Source organism: Dromiciops gliroides, chromosome X, assembly GCF_019393635.1.
Source record: "Dromiciops gliroides isolate mDroGli1 chromosome X, mDroGli1.pri, whole genome shotgun sequence".
NCBI lineage: Eukaryota > Metazoa > Chordata > Mammalia > Microbiotheria > Microbiotheriidae > Dromiciops > Dromiciops gliroides.
This window is the reverse complement of record NC_057867.1, coordinates 41,866,287-41,887,040: the sequence shown is the minus strand read 5'-3', so window position 1 is coordinate 41,887,040 and position 20,754 is coordinate 41,866,287. Positions and strand designations below refer to the sequence as shown.

The window sequence follows — 20,754 nt, the reverse complement described above, 5'->3', positions numbered from 1 at the left end:
CAATGGGTTAATACTTGCTTTGACCTAGTACCCTTGTTCTGATACCAGTCATTTGATAGAAAAGCAGCAAAGAAACTAATGGTGCTTAAACCTTTAGGCAACAAGCTAGGGGAGCTTCCACTAACATAAACCACTGAGTCCAGTAGGATGTGTCTTTTAAAGTCCGTTGTCACTGGAATATCACACAGTGAAACTTGCATTATATTCAAAGAAAGCAGTGCTTTGAAAATGCATGTTTGTATGTCGTCACTTAATTTTCCCCTAAAGTAAGTACTTCCTTAGCTTGGGTTAATTTTATAGAATTTCAAATGTGTTTAAAGACTATCCAGAATGCTTAGATGTGATACTGTGTCCTTGACCTTATAGTTATTGCAATAAAACCTTATAATTAAAGCTTTAATTACCATGTGCCACTATCTTCAGGCCCACTTCCCTTCCCACAACCCCAAAGTTCCATTGTGCTTTACTTAGCCTAAGGTAACCATTGGAAAGAATCATTAAGCTTCCAGACATTTAGAGAGCTTGACATTGAATTAGACAATTTTCAAGGGACATTTTAAGTTGGAAAAAAGTAAGTGTGCGTCCATGTAACCACAACCTACTCAACATCAACACACATTAGGTATTTTCTGTGTGGGGGACACTTCGAAACACTTTTCTTGGTGCAGAGAGGTATTGGAAATTCAGATAAGATAAAGTCTCTGCTGTCATGAAGCTTTCATTGTAGTAGGGCAGGTCAACACAAACATGCATACATATCCAGAAGTCAGTGAGTATTCATTAAGCACTTACTACATGCCAGGAACCATCATCAAAATGCTGTTCTTTCAGTAAGAAAAAAAGCAAGCTGAGTGCTGTCCAGGTCTGAGAGGAGAAAGATCAGTCCTTGAGTTTGGGGCAGGAAAAAGAGAGTAGGGGAGAAACTTAAGGGGAAAAACCTGGACCTTAAAATATAGATAGGATTGCAAAATTGAGGGGAGGAAGCCCTAGGGATAAGGAATGGTCAGAGCAAAAGCAAAGACAAGAGAGAGTACAAGGTGTTTATGGAAGATAGTGAGCAGCCTTTTTTGGTTAGGGCTTGGTGTACATGGATGGGACTAATGGGAAATAAGGCTGGAAATATAGAGTGGTGCCAGACTGCAGAAGGCCTTGAATGTTTGATTATGAATTTTGAGCTTTATTTGGTAGGCAATACGGCCCTTTTTTCACCTGTTACTACAACAAAAAATGGTCAAACTTGAGCACATCAATTTGTCAAACCATTTCCATGCTTTCTCATCTTTATAAAATGTTCACGAGAATAACGCATACATGTTCTAACATCCTTGATGAAAATATGAGAAAAGAATAGGGATGTTTTTGAAAGAGATCTCAAGCCAATCACATCTCTGCCATCATGTGGCTGACTGAAATGGACAGAAAATAGAAGAACCCCGTGTTTAGATTGGTGACTATTCTGAAAGCATTTAGTTTGCTGTGGCAGAATCCAGCCAGAAAAGCTTTCCTGTAACTAGTGGATGCTCTGTAGATGTTAACGTAGCCTAAGATTCCCTGATAGGGTGCTCTGACCACGAGTTGAATGTCAAACAAGGCATAACTTGGGCAATGTGTGTTTGCCAAAAGCATTTGCCATGTTCATGGAACAAATTGGAGAGACATTGCCTAATGCTGGAGAGGCCCCCTAGATGCTCCTCTGGTGCACTTCAATTACCACAGTGTCTCTACCACCAGAGAGCTTTCAGCCTAATTGGGGGGTGGGGGTGATGTATGCAGTAGTGTCGTACAAAACGGTGTGCTATAGGTTTCCCTGGAAGAGACTGTTGAGGAGCTCGCGGCCATTGCCTTGATTTTGCAGTTGTGAAATGTGAGGCTCAAAAATGTTGTGAGTTTCCCAAAATCACATCGGTAGTAGGTGGCTGAACTAGCACTTGAACTCACTTCCTTTCACACTAAATACAATTAGGTGACGCAGTGGTAGAATGCTGGACCAGGCTCAAACACTTAGTAGCTGTATAACCCTGAGCAAGTCCATTAAACCTCTCTTTAATGGAATCAGTTTTCCCACCTTTAAAACGGGGATAATAAATTTTGTGGGGCATCAAACGAGATATTTGGTTTTTTGGGTGTTTTTTTTTAAGATCATTGAATTTATTTATTTATTTGTTTGTTTATTATTTTTGGTGGAGCAATGAGGGTTAAGTGACTTGCCCAGGGTCACACAGCTAGTAAGTGTCAAGTGTCTGAGGCCAGATATGAACTCAGGTCCTCCTGAATCCAGGACTGGTCCTTTTTCCATTGTGCCACCTAGCTGCCCTCCAAACGAGATATTTGTAAAACACTTAGCACAGTGTCTAGTACATAGGAGGTATTATATAAATGCTTATTCTCCTCTCCCCCTACTGTATCATGCTGCTTTCTAGTTGATCGACAAGGCCCCATTAGTTGTACCTCTCCAGTACCTGCCCAAGCCACATATTCTGATGGATAAACTCATATAATATTTTGATGAAGAGATACATTTTTCATCCACTTGGTTTTCCTTATGTAGATTGTTAGGCTAAATTCTCTTGGGGCCTTGAGATGAGTTGGATTTGGGAAATTGCACAATTCTTTCAATATCTCCAAGCTTCTGCCTGCAACAACTAATAAAAGTTTGTCTTAGCGCTGGTATTCTTCCTTATAGTGACACTATGTTACTGTCAGTCTTGGAATATCACAGCCCCGGGGGCAGCTAGGTAGTGCAGTGGATAGAGCATTGGCCCTGGATTCAGAAGGACCCGAGTTCAAATCCGGCCTCAGACACTTGACACTAGCTGTGTGACCCTGGGCAAGTCACTTAACCCTCATTGCCCCCCCCCAAAATAAAGAAATACCAATAGCCCCTGTACAGTCAAAATTGCAGGCTATTGAAAGTGAAATGGAGAGCTCATTACCAACAATGATTTGTGTTCCCCAAGCTGTAGAAAATATTGACAAATGTATGAATGGAAAAGGATGTGGGCTATAGCAATACTAAGGGATAACTCAGCCTGAGTGCTGCACTTTTAACTGAAAAGTGGTAAAAATTAGAAATAGTGGATGAAAATTGTCCATGTTGAGAAGGTACGAATGAGTTGGGATATGCCCTGTTGGAGAGATACTCCCCTCCATTTAGATGATTATAGTGTTTCAATAAGGGAGAGGTATTAAATAAATAATGGTTTGAATTGTACAGAATTACCTTTTGTGTATTTAATGAAAGTACTTTCCACAGTATTAGTAACTGCACTCAAGTAAATACTCAGACCTTGCTGTTGAGAAGCTTTTGTTTTGTATATGGAACTTCTGAAGGTAAGGACCTGATATCAACAAGTCAAGACATCAAACATTTATTAAGATGCCCTTATGTGCCAGGCATTGTTCGAAGTGAGGGGGAAATCTAAAGAAAAGCGAAAGGGGGTCTGATCTCAAGGAGCTTACAGCCTGTTAGGGAGAAACAACGTGCCAACTACTCCGTGTAGACATACAAGATGTAGACAGGATCAGAATTTTGTGACCGCATAGCAGTAAATCAGTGGCTGTTTCTTCCTTTTCCACCCTCCAACTTTGTCTACTCGCTGAGGATTTCCTTAGTCTGTGTTGTTGCCATTCTTTGTTGGTTCTCAGAGAGGACCAATGACATCAGGAGGGGGTGATATCTTAAATTTCAAGTGAATTGGATTTAAGTGAGAGAGGGCTGTGCAAAGTCATCAGCTTCGTTCTCTCCTCTGGAGTCATTGGAGTCTGGTGGCAAGATGTGGGGCAGGATGGGTGGCTATGGCCCTTGGCCTGTGTTATGACATATGAGAAAAGTTGGTATGGACCTCTGGGAGACCATGACCACAGGCTCTCAATGATTTGTTATCTGCTTACCCAGAAGAAAAAAAGGCTCTTTCTATGGAGCAGCAAAAGCAGTGATGAAAAGACAACAGAATCTTGAGTATTCTTTAACTACATTCTCGTCAGTTTACAAAGAAAAGATCAGATGCCAGGTTAAAGTGAAGTTAAATGTTTCCACTTCATTGTCTGGATTTCTTTCATAAACTTACCTTTTTAGAGTATTTGTTTTGTACTTAATTTATTTCCACTTCAGTTTTCCCCCATTGAGTAACACTGTGGGAAAAAAAATGAAATGAGAAATGCATTCAAACTCACAACAGTCCAATTCATAAGCTAATTGGAAAAATGATAGAAGGGGCCTTCAGAAGATGAGTTAATAGCATGGCTCCTTAGGAGGCTGTCTCCTTTCTGGTGTGTGCAGTGCTAAAGTGAAAAGGGCCCAAGAGGCGTGCCCCATTCCAGTGCTTAGTCTTGAGAATTCTTCAGAAAACTGTCACTCTTAATAGCTCATTTTAGTTTCTTTCTTTAATTGATGTGAGTAGAATGCATTGTCTGTCCAAATCTTGACACACCTGTCTTATCCATACATAGATCATTTGTAGTAAGGGGCCAGTACTGACTTCTAAAACTTTTTTTGTCGTTGACATAGATCCCTCTGGCAATCTGGTGAACTCCATGCCCCACCCCTTTCAGAATGTTTTCTTATCTGTATTCATAATTGAATAAAACGCTGAATTTTAGCTAGAGGTTAGCAAAAATTAAGATGATTTTTTTTCTTTTCCGAGTTCACAGACTCCCTGAAAGTATATCTTCTGCAGACTCATTAGGAATCTGTGGGGCCCAGCTTAAGAACGTGGAACTAAAATCTGTTTCTATAGAATGACTTGAGTATATTAAGTGGTCAGTGGATCCTTAGTGATGATAGTGATCAGGTTCTCCCATATCCCGTCCTCTTGAAGAGTTTCTTTGGGCATCATTTACCTTTGTGAACTTTATTTTTCACTTGACAAATTAGCCAGTACATGAGAAGAGAAAGAACTAATACCAGAGACAAGAGAATCCCTTGAATGAGCTGTTACTCTGATTGGCTAATTTACTTGATAGTGGCTGTCTTTCTTAAAGACTCTAAATACCTCAAAGCAGTGTTTGTGGTACCTGGATTTATAATTGTATTTATCTTTACGATTTGGTTCCTAAGGCACATTGCCCTCATTTTCTAAAGCCTTGAGTAGATTGAGAATAGAAAGTAATGCTTTCAGGTCACAACTGCTATTTCTCTCCCACGTGGAAAAAGTAGCTTCTAGTGAAAAATAACAGCCTTATCTTACAGGTTTAAACCTATTCAATTGAACATTTCTTTACCTCAAAGGGTGGGTGTTATTCTAAATGCCAATTCCACAAAATTATGAGTCCTGTCATACATAATTATGTTGAAAATTGCATTTGAAATCTATTATTAACACTGTTAACAGGGGACATTGTTAAAATAGTTATTACTCTTGGCCTTAACACGAAAAGCAATAATGTCAGTATTTCAGTGAGTTAAAAGCTACAGGGCAGCAGCCTCTGCATAAAGCCACTGCAGGTATGGTTCTTAATGGGCTGTTAATTTTATAGTGGGCGAACATAAAGGAAAGAGACTTTTAAAACTGCTGTAGGTGTCGAAATTGCAGAAATCCCAAATCTCACCGTTGGGAGGGGCCTTGGTGGCCATCTTGTACTCATTTGTGCCTGACCAAGAACCACGTTTACAACAAATGATCATCTGGCTTTTGCTTGAGGACTGCTAGGCAAGAGCAAACCATTTCCTTGGTCCATTTCACCTCGAAATGGCTCTAATTGGTGGGAAGGTTTTGCTTACTTTGACTCTAAGCCAGCCTCTCTGAGATTCCCACCCACTGTTCCTAGTTTCTCCTTTGGACCTAGGAAAGCAAATCTAATCCTTCTTGAATGTGACAGCCATTCACCTACTTGAAGAGAACCACAGTGTCACATCTTCCTCCCCCCACCCCGAGTCTCATCTTCTCCAAGCTAAATATGCTCAATTCTTTAAATAGTTCCTCAAATGCCTTTCAGTATCCTGGAGTGCTCTCCTCTTAATAGTCTATGATTGATCAATTTCAACTCTACAGTGTGGCTCCCAGAACTGGCCACACTATTGCTAGATCTGATGTAGTCAGAGTCCAGTAAGACTCTGGCTTCCCTTATGTGATCATCTGTTTTGCATATTTGTAAAGGGTTTTTTTTTTATTTCTTGACTTGTCAATGGGTGGGGAAATAGAGAGAAGAAGAAGGGAATCTGGAACTGAAAATAAAATTGAATTTTTTTATTTTTTTTTTTTAGTGAGGCAATTGGGGTTAAGTGACTTGCCCAGGGTCACACAGCTAGTAAGTGTTAAGTGTCTGAGGTTGGATTTGAACTCAGGTCCTCCTGACTCCAGGGCCGGTGTTCTATCCACTGCACCACCTAGCTGCCCCATAAAATTGAATTTTAAAAAAGATACACACCCTTACTTTTTTGATAACAAACCACCAGTTTACAAGTATAAAGTGTTCTGTGCCCCTGGTAACAATCACTCATTTGTTTTACTCAATTGTTCTTTGCAAATGTACTTTGTTGCTAATTTATATGTTCATTTAGATATTTCTGCTGTGTCAAAACAAAATTTGTCAATTCCCTATTAGCCACTTTTGTTCTAGCCTTTCTGATCCAAATATCATTCCCCTCCATGGAACAAAGAAGGAAAATATATTGAGTAGATCTCTCTTCTCTGAGTTCTGTTATCAGCATTCCATCTCCAGAAGTGCTCCCATCTTTTCTTAGGACTTTTTCCCAAATTTAACTTAAACAAAAACCCCTTTTGGCGATTGTCCTCAGAATTCTTTGACAGCCTTTGGCTATGCTGATCTTTAACCCTCCTAATATTCTTCTTGTAGCATCATGCCATGCTTTTGTGTATTCTTCTACACTTCTGTGTCTTTTTTTCCATGTTCTGTACAGGTCTCCTATAATATAGGTTGGTCAGTTAATTCCATATGTGTCTACATTAGCTTCCTGAGAGTTTAGATTTTTTTTTCTTCTAGTACCATAATTAATGAGTAACCCATTGGTGTGCTTTGCACATTGATTATCCAGGGGATATCAGTGAGCCAGCCAGACTTAATGAGCTTTTGGAAAGAAATATTAACAAAGGTGTTATAAGAAGTATGGTTCAGATAAATACCCCTAAATAAAACAGAGGTGTACATTCCCACAAGTGCATACAGAATTGAGGATAAAATTGTCCTAAGCTTAGAGACCTCACATAACAAAGTGATAATTCAAAAGTACTTGTTGTTCTAAGTCCTTTCCTCCCTTTATGGGGTTTCTCATGAAGTTCCCCTAGGCATGGTATAGTTTTCTGTTGGTCTGCTAGTAGAGTCCTCAAGCTGCCTTTCTCAATGTGTCTAGTTTGTCCTCAGCTCCCAGTGTAGCCACTACTGTCACCTGTTCCAAGGAGACTGCTAGGTCACTCATGGGAAGTCCAAAATCTTTTGACCTTCCAGAGTTCGCAGTGTCATCCGCTGGTCAGGGAAGTAGAATGGGAGAAGAGATAGGGGCTCTTTTACCCTCCTTCCCCCCTCCTCAAGCAGTTTCCTCTCAGGGACTTGACTGGGCTGCTCTTTCCTTTGGGCTCCCCAAAGCTGGACTGCTTGGGTTGTAAAATGGTTTATTATTTTATAAAAGGACCCAAAGGACATGATTGAGTCTCTTCGACCAATCTTGATACACTTCCTCTGTAGCATTATTTCATTTCCTACAATGTCTTTCACTCTACCCACATTGATTGAGGACTTTTCACACCTAATTTAATGCTTTTCATTGATCAGTTCGATAGAGGTGCTCCCACTGATTGAAGTAGTCACTTTAAGTGAGATAGAATTATTGATTCAGTGGATTCCCTCCCCCCAACTCTTACACAGTGATTCCAAGAGGCAAAGGTAAAGAGGGAATCCCTTTCAAGCATTGAGAACAGCCTGAAAAAAGGCCCAGAGACTCATGATGTACTCTTGCATACAAGGAACATCGAGTAGACTTTTCCTTTTCTGCAACATGGAATTGGGAAGAGAAATTATACACAGTAAATCTGCTTTAAATGTATAAGAAAGGACTTTTTGTTTTTGTTTTAATCTTTGAGGCAATGTGCTTTGTGACCCTGGGAATGACCTTCTCAGACTTGGGCTGTTACTATCTGAGTAGATATATTAATAAGCTAGATTCCTGCCTAACTCTCATAAAAAGAAATTGAATACAGACCTGGAAAAGGTGATGTATGTCTATAGGTCTACATTTCTAAATGCAATAGTTTCCATAGAATTAGCTTTGGCAGTGCAAGGTGGGGGAAGCATGAAGCTTCATGTGGGGGAAAAAAGATTCTGTGAATCTCTTGTAATTTTATTATGTAACTCTTTATTTTGTTGTTGTTTCTTTAAAACCAGTGTTTCCAAAGGGACGAGCTATAGACACAGGAGAAGTTGACATTGGAGCGCAAGTCATGCAAACCATCCCACCTGGTTTATTCTGGCGTTTTCAGATCATGATTCACCATCCAATCTATCTGAAATTTAACATCTCTTTAGCCAAGGACTCTTTGTTGGGAATTTATGGAAGAAGAAACATTCCGCCTACCCATACCCAGGTAATTTGGTAGTATAGATGGTTTCTTTGATGCCTTATATGAGCCCAGGATGAACAATTCGTGGTAAGTGGCTTATGGGGTAGCTGAGAGTCAAGAGTGAAATAGATAACACAAAAGTAGACATGAACAAACTTTCCGAATAGTCACCTATCACACAAATGAAAAAAATTAATGGACATTATTCTCCAAGCAGATTCAGAAGAAGGAGCATGGATAACCATCCTAGGAACTCCATCCCTAATTCCAAGAGTATAGCATTTGGGGCTATGGCCCTGAGCACAGTATGGGCACGCCAGGGCACCATCTTTGGTTAACTCTCCTAATTTAGAAAGCCATAGAGAGACAGGCCTCTTATTGTTGCTGCTTTTGTGTCTAGAGGGCTCAGGAATTGGTGGGCTGATGGTTTTGCCCAAGGCTTAAAAGTTCTTTCTTACACCGCTGTCTACTCCCTTATTTTTTTTTTAGCATGTAAGCATAAGGTCTTCATATCTCTCCTTTTCCTTCATCTTTCCTAGACCTTCTTTAGGACCGTACTAAGAAGGGCAGGGAGAATGAGGAAGCTAGTGCTTGAACTGATCACCATACTGGATGTTTTTTTCTTCACAGTAGATCTCCCAGAGATCTACTCTGTTAAGTAAGGCTGTGTTCCCCAAGTCAGACCAGGAAGGGCCTCGAAATCGGGCTCAAGTGAAACATCTGTATTTCATGCCTTATTGGCATGAAATAACTTGAACACCTGCCACTGAGTCTACCCCCCCTCTCTGATTCTCAGTTGCTTCATCTGTCAAACAACAGGGTTGGGCTAAAAGTCTAATAGTCTAAGCTCCCCTGATAAAGCAGAACTTTTTTAACCAGACTTGTGATTCCATTAGTATAGGAAACTTCTGCTGAGGGCCCTCTCTCTCCCAATGCAAGTTGGTACCTCTTCTGTAACTTTAAGTCCTAAAGAGTTGCCTGGGGTGCTGCTCAGAAGGGGAGTGACTGCTCAGGGTTGGAGGCAGGACTTGACCCCATTTGCCTGGCTCCCAGGCCAGAGCTTAGCCTACTTCTCCATTCTGCTTCCTCTAGAGCAAATGAGCACAAAATAGGAAATCTGGGTATCATTATTGATATTGAAATCAGTTTGGTTTTTTTCATTCTGAAACATTTTTAGTGCTTCATTAATCTTTCCATTGCCTTTGCAGTTTGATTTTGTAAAACTGATGGATGGAAAGCAGCTCCAGAAACAGGATCCCAAGAACTCTGAGGATATACAGCATAGTCCAAGGAACCTGATCTTAACCTCCCTGCAAGAGACAGGTTTCATCGAGTACATGGACCAAGGGGCTTGGTACCTAGCCTTCTACAATGATGGAAAAAAGATGGAGCAAGTGTTTGTATTAACTACAGCAATTGGTAAGATATATACACACAAGTATATATAGATATAAAGATGCACATAAAGGTTCTAGAAAGTCATTATATCATATCATATCATATATTCATGCCATTTATATGCAATAGTCATTCTGCCTTGAAATCAGAATGGATCAAATTTGAGAGACCTTTATTGTATTTACTATTCTTTAGAAACACTCATCGTGCATCGATTTTTGGAGACTTCCAGTAGGAATGACTAACTGGAAAATATTGATTGTGGAGCTGTACTAATGAATGAGGTCCTAAAATTTAAATTTGACGTTGCTACTACCCTGCTCAAGAAGCTACAGTGGCTCCCTACTTCCTCTTGGATAAAATACACACTCATCTGTCATTTAAAGCCCTTTATAATATGGCTACAAAAATATCTTTATATAGCAATGTCACATTACTCCTCTTTATAGTCTCTATTCTAAATACATTGACCAATTTGTTATTACCCATATACGACATTACATCCCTATGCCTGGAATGCCCCTTCCACCTTACTTCTTGACATTCCTATTTCCACTGAAGGCTCACCTCAAGAGCTACCTCCTACATGAGTCTTTTCCTACTCTCCCCCTATCTCCACCCCCAACCCCAGTTATTAATGACTGCCCCTTCTTAAAATTCTTTTGTTTTGTTCATATATGTGTGTTTCACATTCTCTTTTCTGTTCATATGTCATATTTTCCCTCACCCCAGTAGAATATAAACTCCCTGAAACTAAAGATTTTATTTCTTTGTATCCCAAGTGCTTAGTACAGTGCCTAGCATGTGCTTTAACAAACACTTGAATTGCTTTACTATTTTAATTTAATGTTTTATTTTTGCCCTATTACATATAAAAAGTTTTTTATCATTCATTTTTAAAATTAAGTTCCATATTCTCTCCCTCCCTCCCTACCCCCCTCATTGAGAAGGCAAGCCATTTGATATGTTATACACGTGTGATTATGCCAAACATATTTCTATATTACTCATGTTGTAAAAGAAAACAGACTAAAATTAAATTCAACATATAGCAACTTCATATACTCAGGTGTGTCACCCGACTTACTGATGTCACACTAGTTATTTTTTCAGCGAATTCATTTTCTGTGACCCTCTATGGGAATAAAAAAGAGCTCCTTACAAACTTAAGATAAAGAACTCACATTGTTTTATTATATTAATTGTCTTGAAACACCAGTCTTTTAAAATGAGGGAAAATAGCTGTCTTGTTTACTCTATGACTCTTAGCACTACTTTATCCTTTCTTTAGCTCATTCAACCAGATGTTTATCAAACTGGGTTAACTGTGAATGGCTAGACCATCTGCTTTTCCTAATGATTCTATTCTATTTTTTCCATAATACTGAACAACTTGAACCAGGAAAAAATGGCATTTTAGCCATCACATTATCAAAGTTACCCAGAAAGTAATAAGAAAAGCAATAAAAATGTACTAATAAATTTTTTTCCTAGAGGAAAACTCCACTGATCTCACATCTTTGAAAGACAAATACTTGTTTGCTAAATTAGAAGACAAGAAAAAAGAATATTTGAAATTTTTTTGCTCTGTTCTGTCATCTTCCTGGACTCAGTAGAGAAGTTCCCAGTGGAAGAGGCTCTAATGCTATTCCTGTTCGATCATGCAAACACATGATGAGAGACCTGGGTTTCTCCTAGGAAATCAGAGAAATGGGAAAACACGAAAGTATTGGTGAAGTTATATTGCTCTCCTTTGTCACTTCCCTCTTCCATACTCCCACCTTTTTCCCATACTTGACTTGTACATTACTGCAACACAACCACAGCCTAAAAAATCTGTGAGTGTCCTCTAGCTCTTGCTTTCTATTTGGAGAGCCCAGTGTCTCAGATATAGTACATTTGTTTTTTTCTCTGCCCACCTAAGATCTATCACCTTCTCTGATTAGAAAAATTGTGACTTTATATTACAAATCACTGGGATTTTCTTTCAAAGGAGTAAGCACATGCATTCAACTGCAGAATTAAAATCAAACAGAAGGAGTATATGAATTTCATAAGCAGCTTGGCATAGTGGAAAAAGAGTCAACCTCAGGGTTAAGAAGACTTGGATTCCCATTCATTCTGTAACACATATGGTGGCTTTGTGACCCTGTACAAATTGTTTTACCTCTCTGTCTCAAGCCAATCTCTGAGAATACAAATTTCAGAATATCACTGATCTGCCTTGATAGAGCAAAGTTCCAATCCAGAGAGTTGCCTATATCAGTGAATTAACAGTACAAATTGTTTAGTCCTTAATTATTCCCTATTTATTTTCCATATTATTATCCTCTTGGTGGTCACAGACAGCTAATTTGGACATGATTCCTATATTGATATTCACTTTGCTTCCTATCCTTTAAAATATAATCCAAATCCAGCCCCTCTTAACTATTGTTGAAACAAATATATTCAGAATTTGAAATATGATAGACAACATGGACCAGCAAGACTTTAAATGGGCCACTCTACCTCAGTAGGATCAGGCTAGATGAACACATTTATGTAAAAATGAGAAATGATTGAGAACTTTGAAAGATGAACATGAATGTGTTCAGCACTTAAATATTATTTGGGGAGATGTGGAAGAGACTATAAATACTTTAGAATTTAATGAAGAGGGGGCAGCTAGGTGGTGCAGTAGATAAAGCACTGGCCCTGGATTTAGGAGTTCAAATCCAGCCTCAGACATTTGACACTAGCTGTGTGACCCTGGGCAAGTCACTTAACCCTCATTGCCCCACAAAAAATAAATAAGAAACTTATGAATATATATATATATATATATATATATAATTCAAGTAAATCTTCTCATATCATTTATCTAAGGTAATAGATTTATATTAGTAGTTCTTCCATTGAAAGTTAACTGAGACCAAGGATTTAGTCTGTATGGAAAGTTAGTCTCTAAAAGAAACCAAAAGAGATGGTGTGTGTAACTAGCCAAGCCCAAAGGTAATTAATATGGTAGCACAGTGGTTGATAACCCCAGGAACAAAAATTAATTAGAAAAACACCCCATTTTCAACAAGGTCTGTTGGAAAATTATAAGACACTTGGGCAGAAATTAGATTTAGACCAACATCTTGCAGTATATACCAAAATAATTTCCAAATGGATAAACCTTTAATGTAAAAAGCTGTGTCATAAAAGAAAAAGTAGTAAACAGAAAGGGACATCTTTCAGTTCTATGGCTTGGAGAACAATTCAAAATGAAATAATGAAGAGAAGAGATCACAAAAGACAAAACAGACTTTTTATTTATGTAAAATATATATTTTGTTGAACTAAAAAAGCTCTCTTGAATGAGGATAAAGCCCTTTTCGTCAAATTTCTCTAATGTAAGTCTCATATCCAAGCTATTTAGAGGGTTGAAACTAACTTTTCCATAATATATATGTGGTCAAAGGCTATCAAACTTTTTTCAAAAGAAAACTTACAAACTACCAATATGTTTTAAAAAGCTCCAAATTGCTAATAATCAGAGAATTGCAAATAACTAAAATAACTCTGAGGATTGACCTCACACCCAGTGTTGTTAGCTGGGCCTGATTCAGGCCAATTCTTTTATAAAGTTGATACTGGCACAAAATGAGGTACTTATAGATCATTCAACACTTAACAAAAAGAAATTTACTTCTCCATAACAAGAAAAGGGGATATTCAACAAGGATAGACTTTGCAGATGCCTCAGGTTGATTTAGCTAAATGAAGCTCCCTGGCCTGAATTACCCATAATGATCTACTAGTCAAGCATCAGATGGCCCCTGGAGTTCCTCCTGCCTTCTTTGTATTTGGGCAACTAGGAAGTGATTAATAGCCTGAGCTCTTAGTTTCTTGGGTCAACATATCTCAAGGAAGGACACAATACCTTTAAAGTAAAACCTATCCTAACTTGTATGGGGGTTGAGATATTGCTTCTACCATACCTAGCAATTCAACAGAGATGACAAAAGCCTGAAATAGTCATTGCTGCAGAGACTACGGGAATAGAGGCACATTAAAGAACTATTGGTGGAGCTGTGACTTGATCCAGCCATTCTGGAAAACACTTTAGAACTATGCTGAAACAGCGATATTAAGCTCTTATTACTCAGTGATCTCACTACTGAGAATATGCATCAAAGAGGTGAATGATGGATAAAAAAGTTCCTATCTGTGCCAAAGCACTTCTAATAGTCCTTTTTGTAGTACCATGAAACTGGAAACAAAGTCGGTACATATTTACTAGAGGATGGAAGAATTTTTACCCATTTTGGTATAATACTAAAAAGTATCAAGATACAGTTTAGGCTCAATACATAAAATAAAATGCATCTGATAAAAATTTCCAAATAGGCGTGTCTTTTGCCATTTTGAATGGATTTCAAAAGAGAAAAAAGTTACAAAACTAGGTGTTTTCTATAAACTCTAAGTTTACAGAATAAATGTTTAGGTAGTTGGGATGAGGGTGATAATTGGATACAAAATAGAGCTTTCAGAACATTTTTAATAAACTACACTAATTCCAAAAGAGGGGCAGCTAGGTGGTACAGTAGATAAAGCACCGGGCCTCGATTCAGGAGGGCCTGAGTTCAAATCTGGTCTCAGACCCTTGACACTTACTAGCTGTATGACCCTGGGCAAGTCACTTAACCCTCATTGCCATGGGGGAGAAAAAAAGAAGATGAAGATATAATTAAGTAATCACATGCTTAATAACTGCTCCTTACCCAACCCTTCTACGGGTAACTAACTTTCTTTTATAAATAGCATCCTAGTCAAAGTAAGCTAGAACTCATGATGATAAATCTTGAAGACATCCAAAACATATTAGACCCAATTTATTTGTCCCTTGAGCTATAGCTGTATTAATGGAAGAGACAGGCAAATCAGGAATATCCTTGGGCATAGTTTGTTGTCTATACCTAGTCTCATTTCTCAGCACTCTTCCCCCCACTGCCTCAAAGTCTACCTAGTGCCCTCACATTCATTCGTTCGTTCATTCATTCATTCATTCTCTTCTCTTCTGCATCTCCTCTCCCCTCTCTTTTTCTCTCTCCCTATTTCTCTCCTTTCTCTCTCCCTGTCATTCATACTTCTTTAGCCAGAAAGTGTACTGCCAGGAGGAAATCTTATCAGTGTGTATGGTGACAGCAGTAAACATTTTCCTGTGCTTGACCCATATGTTATTAACCTTAAAAATCAAATTTCTTGATTTACTTGACTTTAGGAAGTAGTTCTCAATTAAAATGAGAAAAGCTGGAAGCTGAAGCCTGCTCTAGGAAAAGAGAAAAAGGAAACAAGAACATTTTTCATCAGCTACTCTTTGTGGATTCCCTGGAGTGTCTGGGCACTGCCAAGGTTTCTTTGATGCCCAGTGCAGGTGGCAGCTTCCAGTGCATTCCATATTGGCTTCTCTTCTTGTTTGCATTGCTAGTGCTTTGCTCACCACTGAGTCCAGAGACAACTCTTAGATAAGTCAATAAAATGTAGAGATTTTTATTAATTTTGAAAGCACAATTTACTAACATTCTCCCCCCTCAGAATAACCACATCCCTATAAGGCCACTTCCCATGAAATTGTCAATAAGGGCTCAGGTGAAATTAAACTATATTTACCCCTAAAACTGGCCTTCCTGGGCTCCTATTAAACATCCATAGGAGCAAAATTTAAATGTGGATATGAGAACTGTCACTACCACTTGGTATAAGACACAGTTTTATAGCTCAGAGATGTGAGGAGGAATTATAGCAAGAAATTGCTATTCCATCTGTGACAGAAAAAAAATCAGTATCCCTTTGCCAAAAGACAGTTTTTCTGCCTTTTCATGACTGCCTCTTAAGAAAAATAATGGTCTTCCCAAAATAACTAATTTTAATGACTTTTACAGTTGTTGGCTCTTTGCCATGAATTGCATTCCTGCCAACACAGATGTACTTCACTGAGTGTCATGTGACTATTATCCAAGCCAATTATCCAACTCCTGGGTCAGAGAACATAATCATAAACATGGAAAGGAAAATCTCTGTGCATGTATTGGTGTAGGGGTCGGGAAGACAAGTACTTTGCCTCCACCTCATGGTTTATTTATTCCTTTCCATTCTTACTGACTACTGTGGTCACCAAAAAGCCATCAACTTTCTTCCTCTTCCCCTCCCCCACCCAAGGCTAGATCACTATCTTCTAGTCCCTCATTGTCACTTCCTAATTACCCTCTGTGTGTGTGTGTGTGTGTGTGTGTGTGTGTGTGTGAGAGAGAGAGACAGAGACAGAGACAGAGACAGAGACAGAGACAGAGACAGAGACAGAGACAGAGACAGAGACAGAGACAGAGAGAGAAGTGTTCTGCTTTGACTGGATATACTTTAAAACTGCTCAGGACCAGTGCCTTAGATGCTAAGACTAGAGTTGGTAGAGCATTTGAATATGCCACATAAGAAACAGTAGAAAACAATAGCTCAGATTAAACAAGAACTACAGTATACTTTAGATGAGGCAGAGACCTAAAACTTTCTGTAACTGATGTTTGAAATGGGGAAGTCATTACTCAAAATCCTTTGACTGGGCTGAAGGTGGAAAGAGTTTCTAGAAAAGTAGAAAGAAAAGAATATGACCCACCAAAATGAAATAATAATAGCTTACATTTATATAGTGTTTAAGCTTTACAAAGGACTAATATATATATATATATATATATATATATATATATATATATATATATATATTCTCTTGATTCTCACAATGATCTTGTGAGGTTGTTATTATCATTGTCCCTGTTTTATAAATAAGTAAACTGAGGCTAAGAGAGGTTAAGTGACTTACCAATGAATAAGTATCAGAATCAGGATTTGAACTCAGATCTTACTCATTGTAAGTCTAGTGTTCTAAGAGTATCAGCCAATTCTGATGTTGCTATATGAAAGTTAAACTGCCAACCATAGACTTCATTGGAGCCATTTCCAGAAACAGAAACAGGATGACTGCCAAGACACAGAGAACTTTTTCTCCTTCACTCTTCCTTGTCTCATAGTTACTTGTGTACATACCTTATGTCTCTCTTTGACTATAAACTCCACGAGGGCAAGTTCTGTGCCTTATTTCATCTTTGTGTGGATAGTATCATGAAGAGATTTGGGAGGAAAGTCAGACCTGAATTCATATCACACCTCTGATACACTGTGGGCTTTGTGAGCCTGAGCAATTTTCTTAACCCCTCTGTGCCTTGTGCATTTTCTTGATATGTCCATACTAAATTGTAGTTGAAAGTTCCATACCCTGGTGAAATCACAGGCCCTTTGTAGAATGTCTATCCCTGGTCATGTGGTCAGTGTCCTGAATATAGTAAGCATTTAATAAATGTCAAATTGAACTGAATTTTTTGTGTTCTTAAATGGAACTTTGTCTCTTGTCCTTCAGACTATTTACATGATACAATAGAATTTCTGGCACTGTGTATCTTATGTCTGACAGAACTCAACTCCACAAAAACCTGTTTCTCAATGAACTGATTTAAAGGAAATCAGTGGCATAGCATGAATAAGCATTTACAGTAATGAGAACATTTCCCAACAAAATACTTCAGTTCTAATGGTTTCAGCGGTGGTGAATTTCACATGAACACTTACCTTAAAAGCCTTCCATTGTCACTTATTAATGACATTGGAATACCGACTGTGATATTTAAAGTTAGAATAAAATAAACTTTATTTCCCTTTATCTCAAAGTGAAAATAGACGAAAGAATCTGTCTTTTAGGATCCATCTTGGAGCCTATTTTGTTTTTGAGAGATGCCTGGTCTTTCCTGGAAGAGAAGACCTACAACCTAACTTGACCACTTCCTACCTGGGTGACCTTGGGCCACTGCCTTTCCCACCCTTGGACATCAGGTTCCTCCACTGTATGATGAGGGGGTTGGACCAGATGGCCCCTGAAGTCCCTCTCAGCTCTAGAGCTAGTGTCCTAGGAGAGATCAAATCACAGAAGGCCTACAGGGCAAGGTTGGATTCATGCATGCTATACACTGGGTGTGAATTGAAAAACACAATTACTGAACACATCATAAAAGGGTCCTCAGGTTTATTGTTCTTTCTCTGTACAGAAATAATGGATGACTGCTCTACAAATTGCAATGGAAATGGGGAGTGTATCTCTGGCCACTGTCACTGTTTCCCAGGATTCCTTGGCCCTGACTGCGCAAGAGGTAATGAATGCTACACTGTGTTCTGTTGGACTGTGAAGAAATAAACATTATTGGAGAATGCAAACATAGCTAATTTATATAATAAATTTGCTCAGGGCTGGCCTTGTAAGGAGGCTTTATAAGTAGCTAGCTACTTATAGATAGACTCCCCCCTTTCACCACTGAACCTGCTGACACCTGAAATTTCACAGTTGGAGTTTAATGACTTTGTAATAAACCAGGGATCCCCAACCCATTGAATGAGGGGCTGGTGAAGGGAAACCACTCTGCTCCTCTCCTGATTCCTTAAGACAGAACACAAGGAAGAAGTGGAAAGGAAAAGAATAAGCATTTATTAAGCACCTACTATGTGGTAGGCACTGTGCTGCGTGTTTTACAGATAGTATCTTTTGTTTTGGTCCTCCCAGTAATCCCGAAAGGTAGCTATTGAGGTAGAAGTGTAATGGCTACTGCCACCACAGCCCTTCTCTCAGTGTGTTGGCATTCTCCTTAAGATTAGAGTAACACACTAACAGCCTATTGGAGAGCCCTTGTTTGGAGACCTGCTGGTTTAAGTGAGACAAGGGCTCTGTGTCCACTGAAAGGCTAATGTCCCTGAGAGTGACAACCTATGGCTCATGTTCCCAGAAGGCAGTATGGAATAATGGATAAAACGCTGCACTCCAGTCCTTCCACGGATATTTCCTAATTGTGTAACTCTGGACAAGTCATTTAACTGTTCTCTGTCTCAGTTCGTTCATCAATAAAATAAAAGGGGTAAGAGTAAATGACCTCTGGGGTTTCTTCCAAGATCAAATCTGAAATCCTCTGTATAGGTCTTTATACCTTAATAGCAATGAATTGATGAGCTGTTTTCTCCAGAGCAGATTTTGATGGAGGAGGAAAAGATGGGGACAGGGTTGGGGAAGTTGTAAAATGAATAGGGATGCTAGGGAGGAAAGCAGTGGAAGGACTTGGGGGATGTTGAAGACAATGAAAACGAATTTCACCTACTTTATATTTTAACCCAAGGCTAGTTCTAAATGTACTTTTGAAAAACTATACATAAATCAAAAACATGGTTTTTTCAGGCATATAGCATTATTTTCAGGGTTCTTTCTCTTGACTTTTGGGATATCCTAATTAATCCATGCAGGGCATCTAACCCTTCAGCTTTGGATTTCTGCTTCTTCTGCCCTCTCCTCCATCCATGCCTAACTCACTACTTTTTGGTCAACTAAGTAATAATCTATAAATATACTTTTTACAAGTATAAGGTGAAGGTATAATAAATAATGATAGCTAACATTTACATAGCTATCAGGTGTGCAAAGTAATTTTAATATGTTATCTCATTTGATCCCCACAATTCTATGAAGTTGGTGCTGTTATCATCCCCATTTTACATATGAGAAAACCCCACCTAACCAATTTTAGCTGGATTTGGAATTAGGAAGACTTATGTTCAAATCCTTCCTTAGACACTTAGTAGCTCTGTGACCCTGGGCAAGTCACCTGACCTTCCTTAGCTTCAATGTCCTTATCTGTAAAAATTGAGGGTATAAGAGTTCCTACCTGTCAAGAAAGGTTGTTTTGAGGATCAAATGCCTAATACATGTATAGCACTTGGTAAACCTTAAAGTGCTATAAAATGTTAACTAGTAGTAGTAGTAGTAGTGGTGGTGGTTGTAGTAGTCATAGTAGTAGTAGAAGATTGCAGAGATAATATAGAAGAGAGAATTTTGCAAACTGAAAGATATTATTATTGATCAACCATCTAATTAACTTATGTCACAATGTAAACTATTTTGTGAATTTTCATTTTTGTATAATCAAGTTGTTCAAAAGCAAGACCAACCTGCAGTGGAAGCAGGGAGACAGATTAGAATTTATGTAATGAACTGATCCAGGAAAAAAATATAATTGTTTCAAAACTATTAATATATAGGAGACAAAAGTTATGATTAGAGAGATTTCTTTACAACTTAAATATCCAATGCAATTCCTCCTAAAAGGAAATAACTACAGTATTTGTAATCATCAACGTGTTTCTATTTAAGGAAATGCAAGCCATAAATAGGACCCATTTTTGCCTGAAATATTATACTAGAATCAATATTAATTTGCTCTTTGGAGGATTTGAAAGCATTATGAGAACATTACCAGTCCATTTGCTAACCTTCAGATTCGTGCCCTGTGCTATGTGGTGGAAATGGAGAGTACGAGAAAGGACACTGTGTCTGTCGGAATGGATGGAAAGGGCCAGAGTGTGATGTTCCTGAGGAACAATGCATTGACCCAACATGCTTTGGCCATGGTACCTGCATCATGGGAGTTTGCATTTGCATGCCAGGATACAAAGGCGAAGTCTGCGAAGAAGGTCAGAGCCCTCTCTTGTTCTCTTGCTTCGATTTTATACCCTTCCTGAAAGCCTTAGGTAGTTTTGTGAGCCATAATCGAGCAAATGTCTCTCAGGATTATGGGGGGGAGGGGGAGGAGGAAAACTTCATTCTCCTTTTTAACTTCCATTCTTTATAAAACAGAATGCATATTGTATATAGCTCCTTAGCCATTTATATTGGCCTTCTCCCCCCTCCCATTTTCAATACTCTTCTTAATTTGAATTACAGACCATGGTCTCA

At 38.7% G+C, this 20,754-nt stretch overlaps 1 protein-coding gene across 4 annotated transcripts in view; it reads left to right on the top strand.

Annotated features, from left to right (window-relative positions):
* The window catches only part of TENM1 (teneurin transmembrane protein 1), an 895,908-nt gene that overhangs the window by 658,394 nt on the left and 216,760 nt on the right, over window positions 1-20,754 (top strand). For all 4 annotated transcript variants that reach the window (XM_043974016.1, XM_043974015.1, XM_043974017.1 and 1 more), the window contains 4 exons: window positions 8,338-8,537; window positions 9,722-9,932; window positions 18,032-18,133; window positions 20,298-20,492. In XM_043974016.1, coding sequence (XP_043829951.1) covers window positions 8,338-8,537; window positions 9,722-9,932; window positions 18,032-18,133; window positions 20,298-20,492 — 708 coding nt within the window. The remainder of the gene's footprint in view (window positions 1-8,337; window positions 8,538-9,721; window positions 9,933-18,031; window positions 18,134-20,297; window positions 20,493-20,754) is intronic.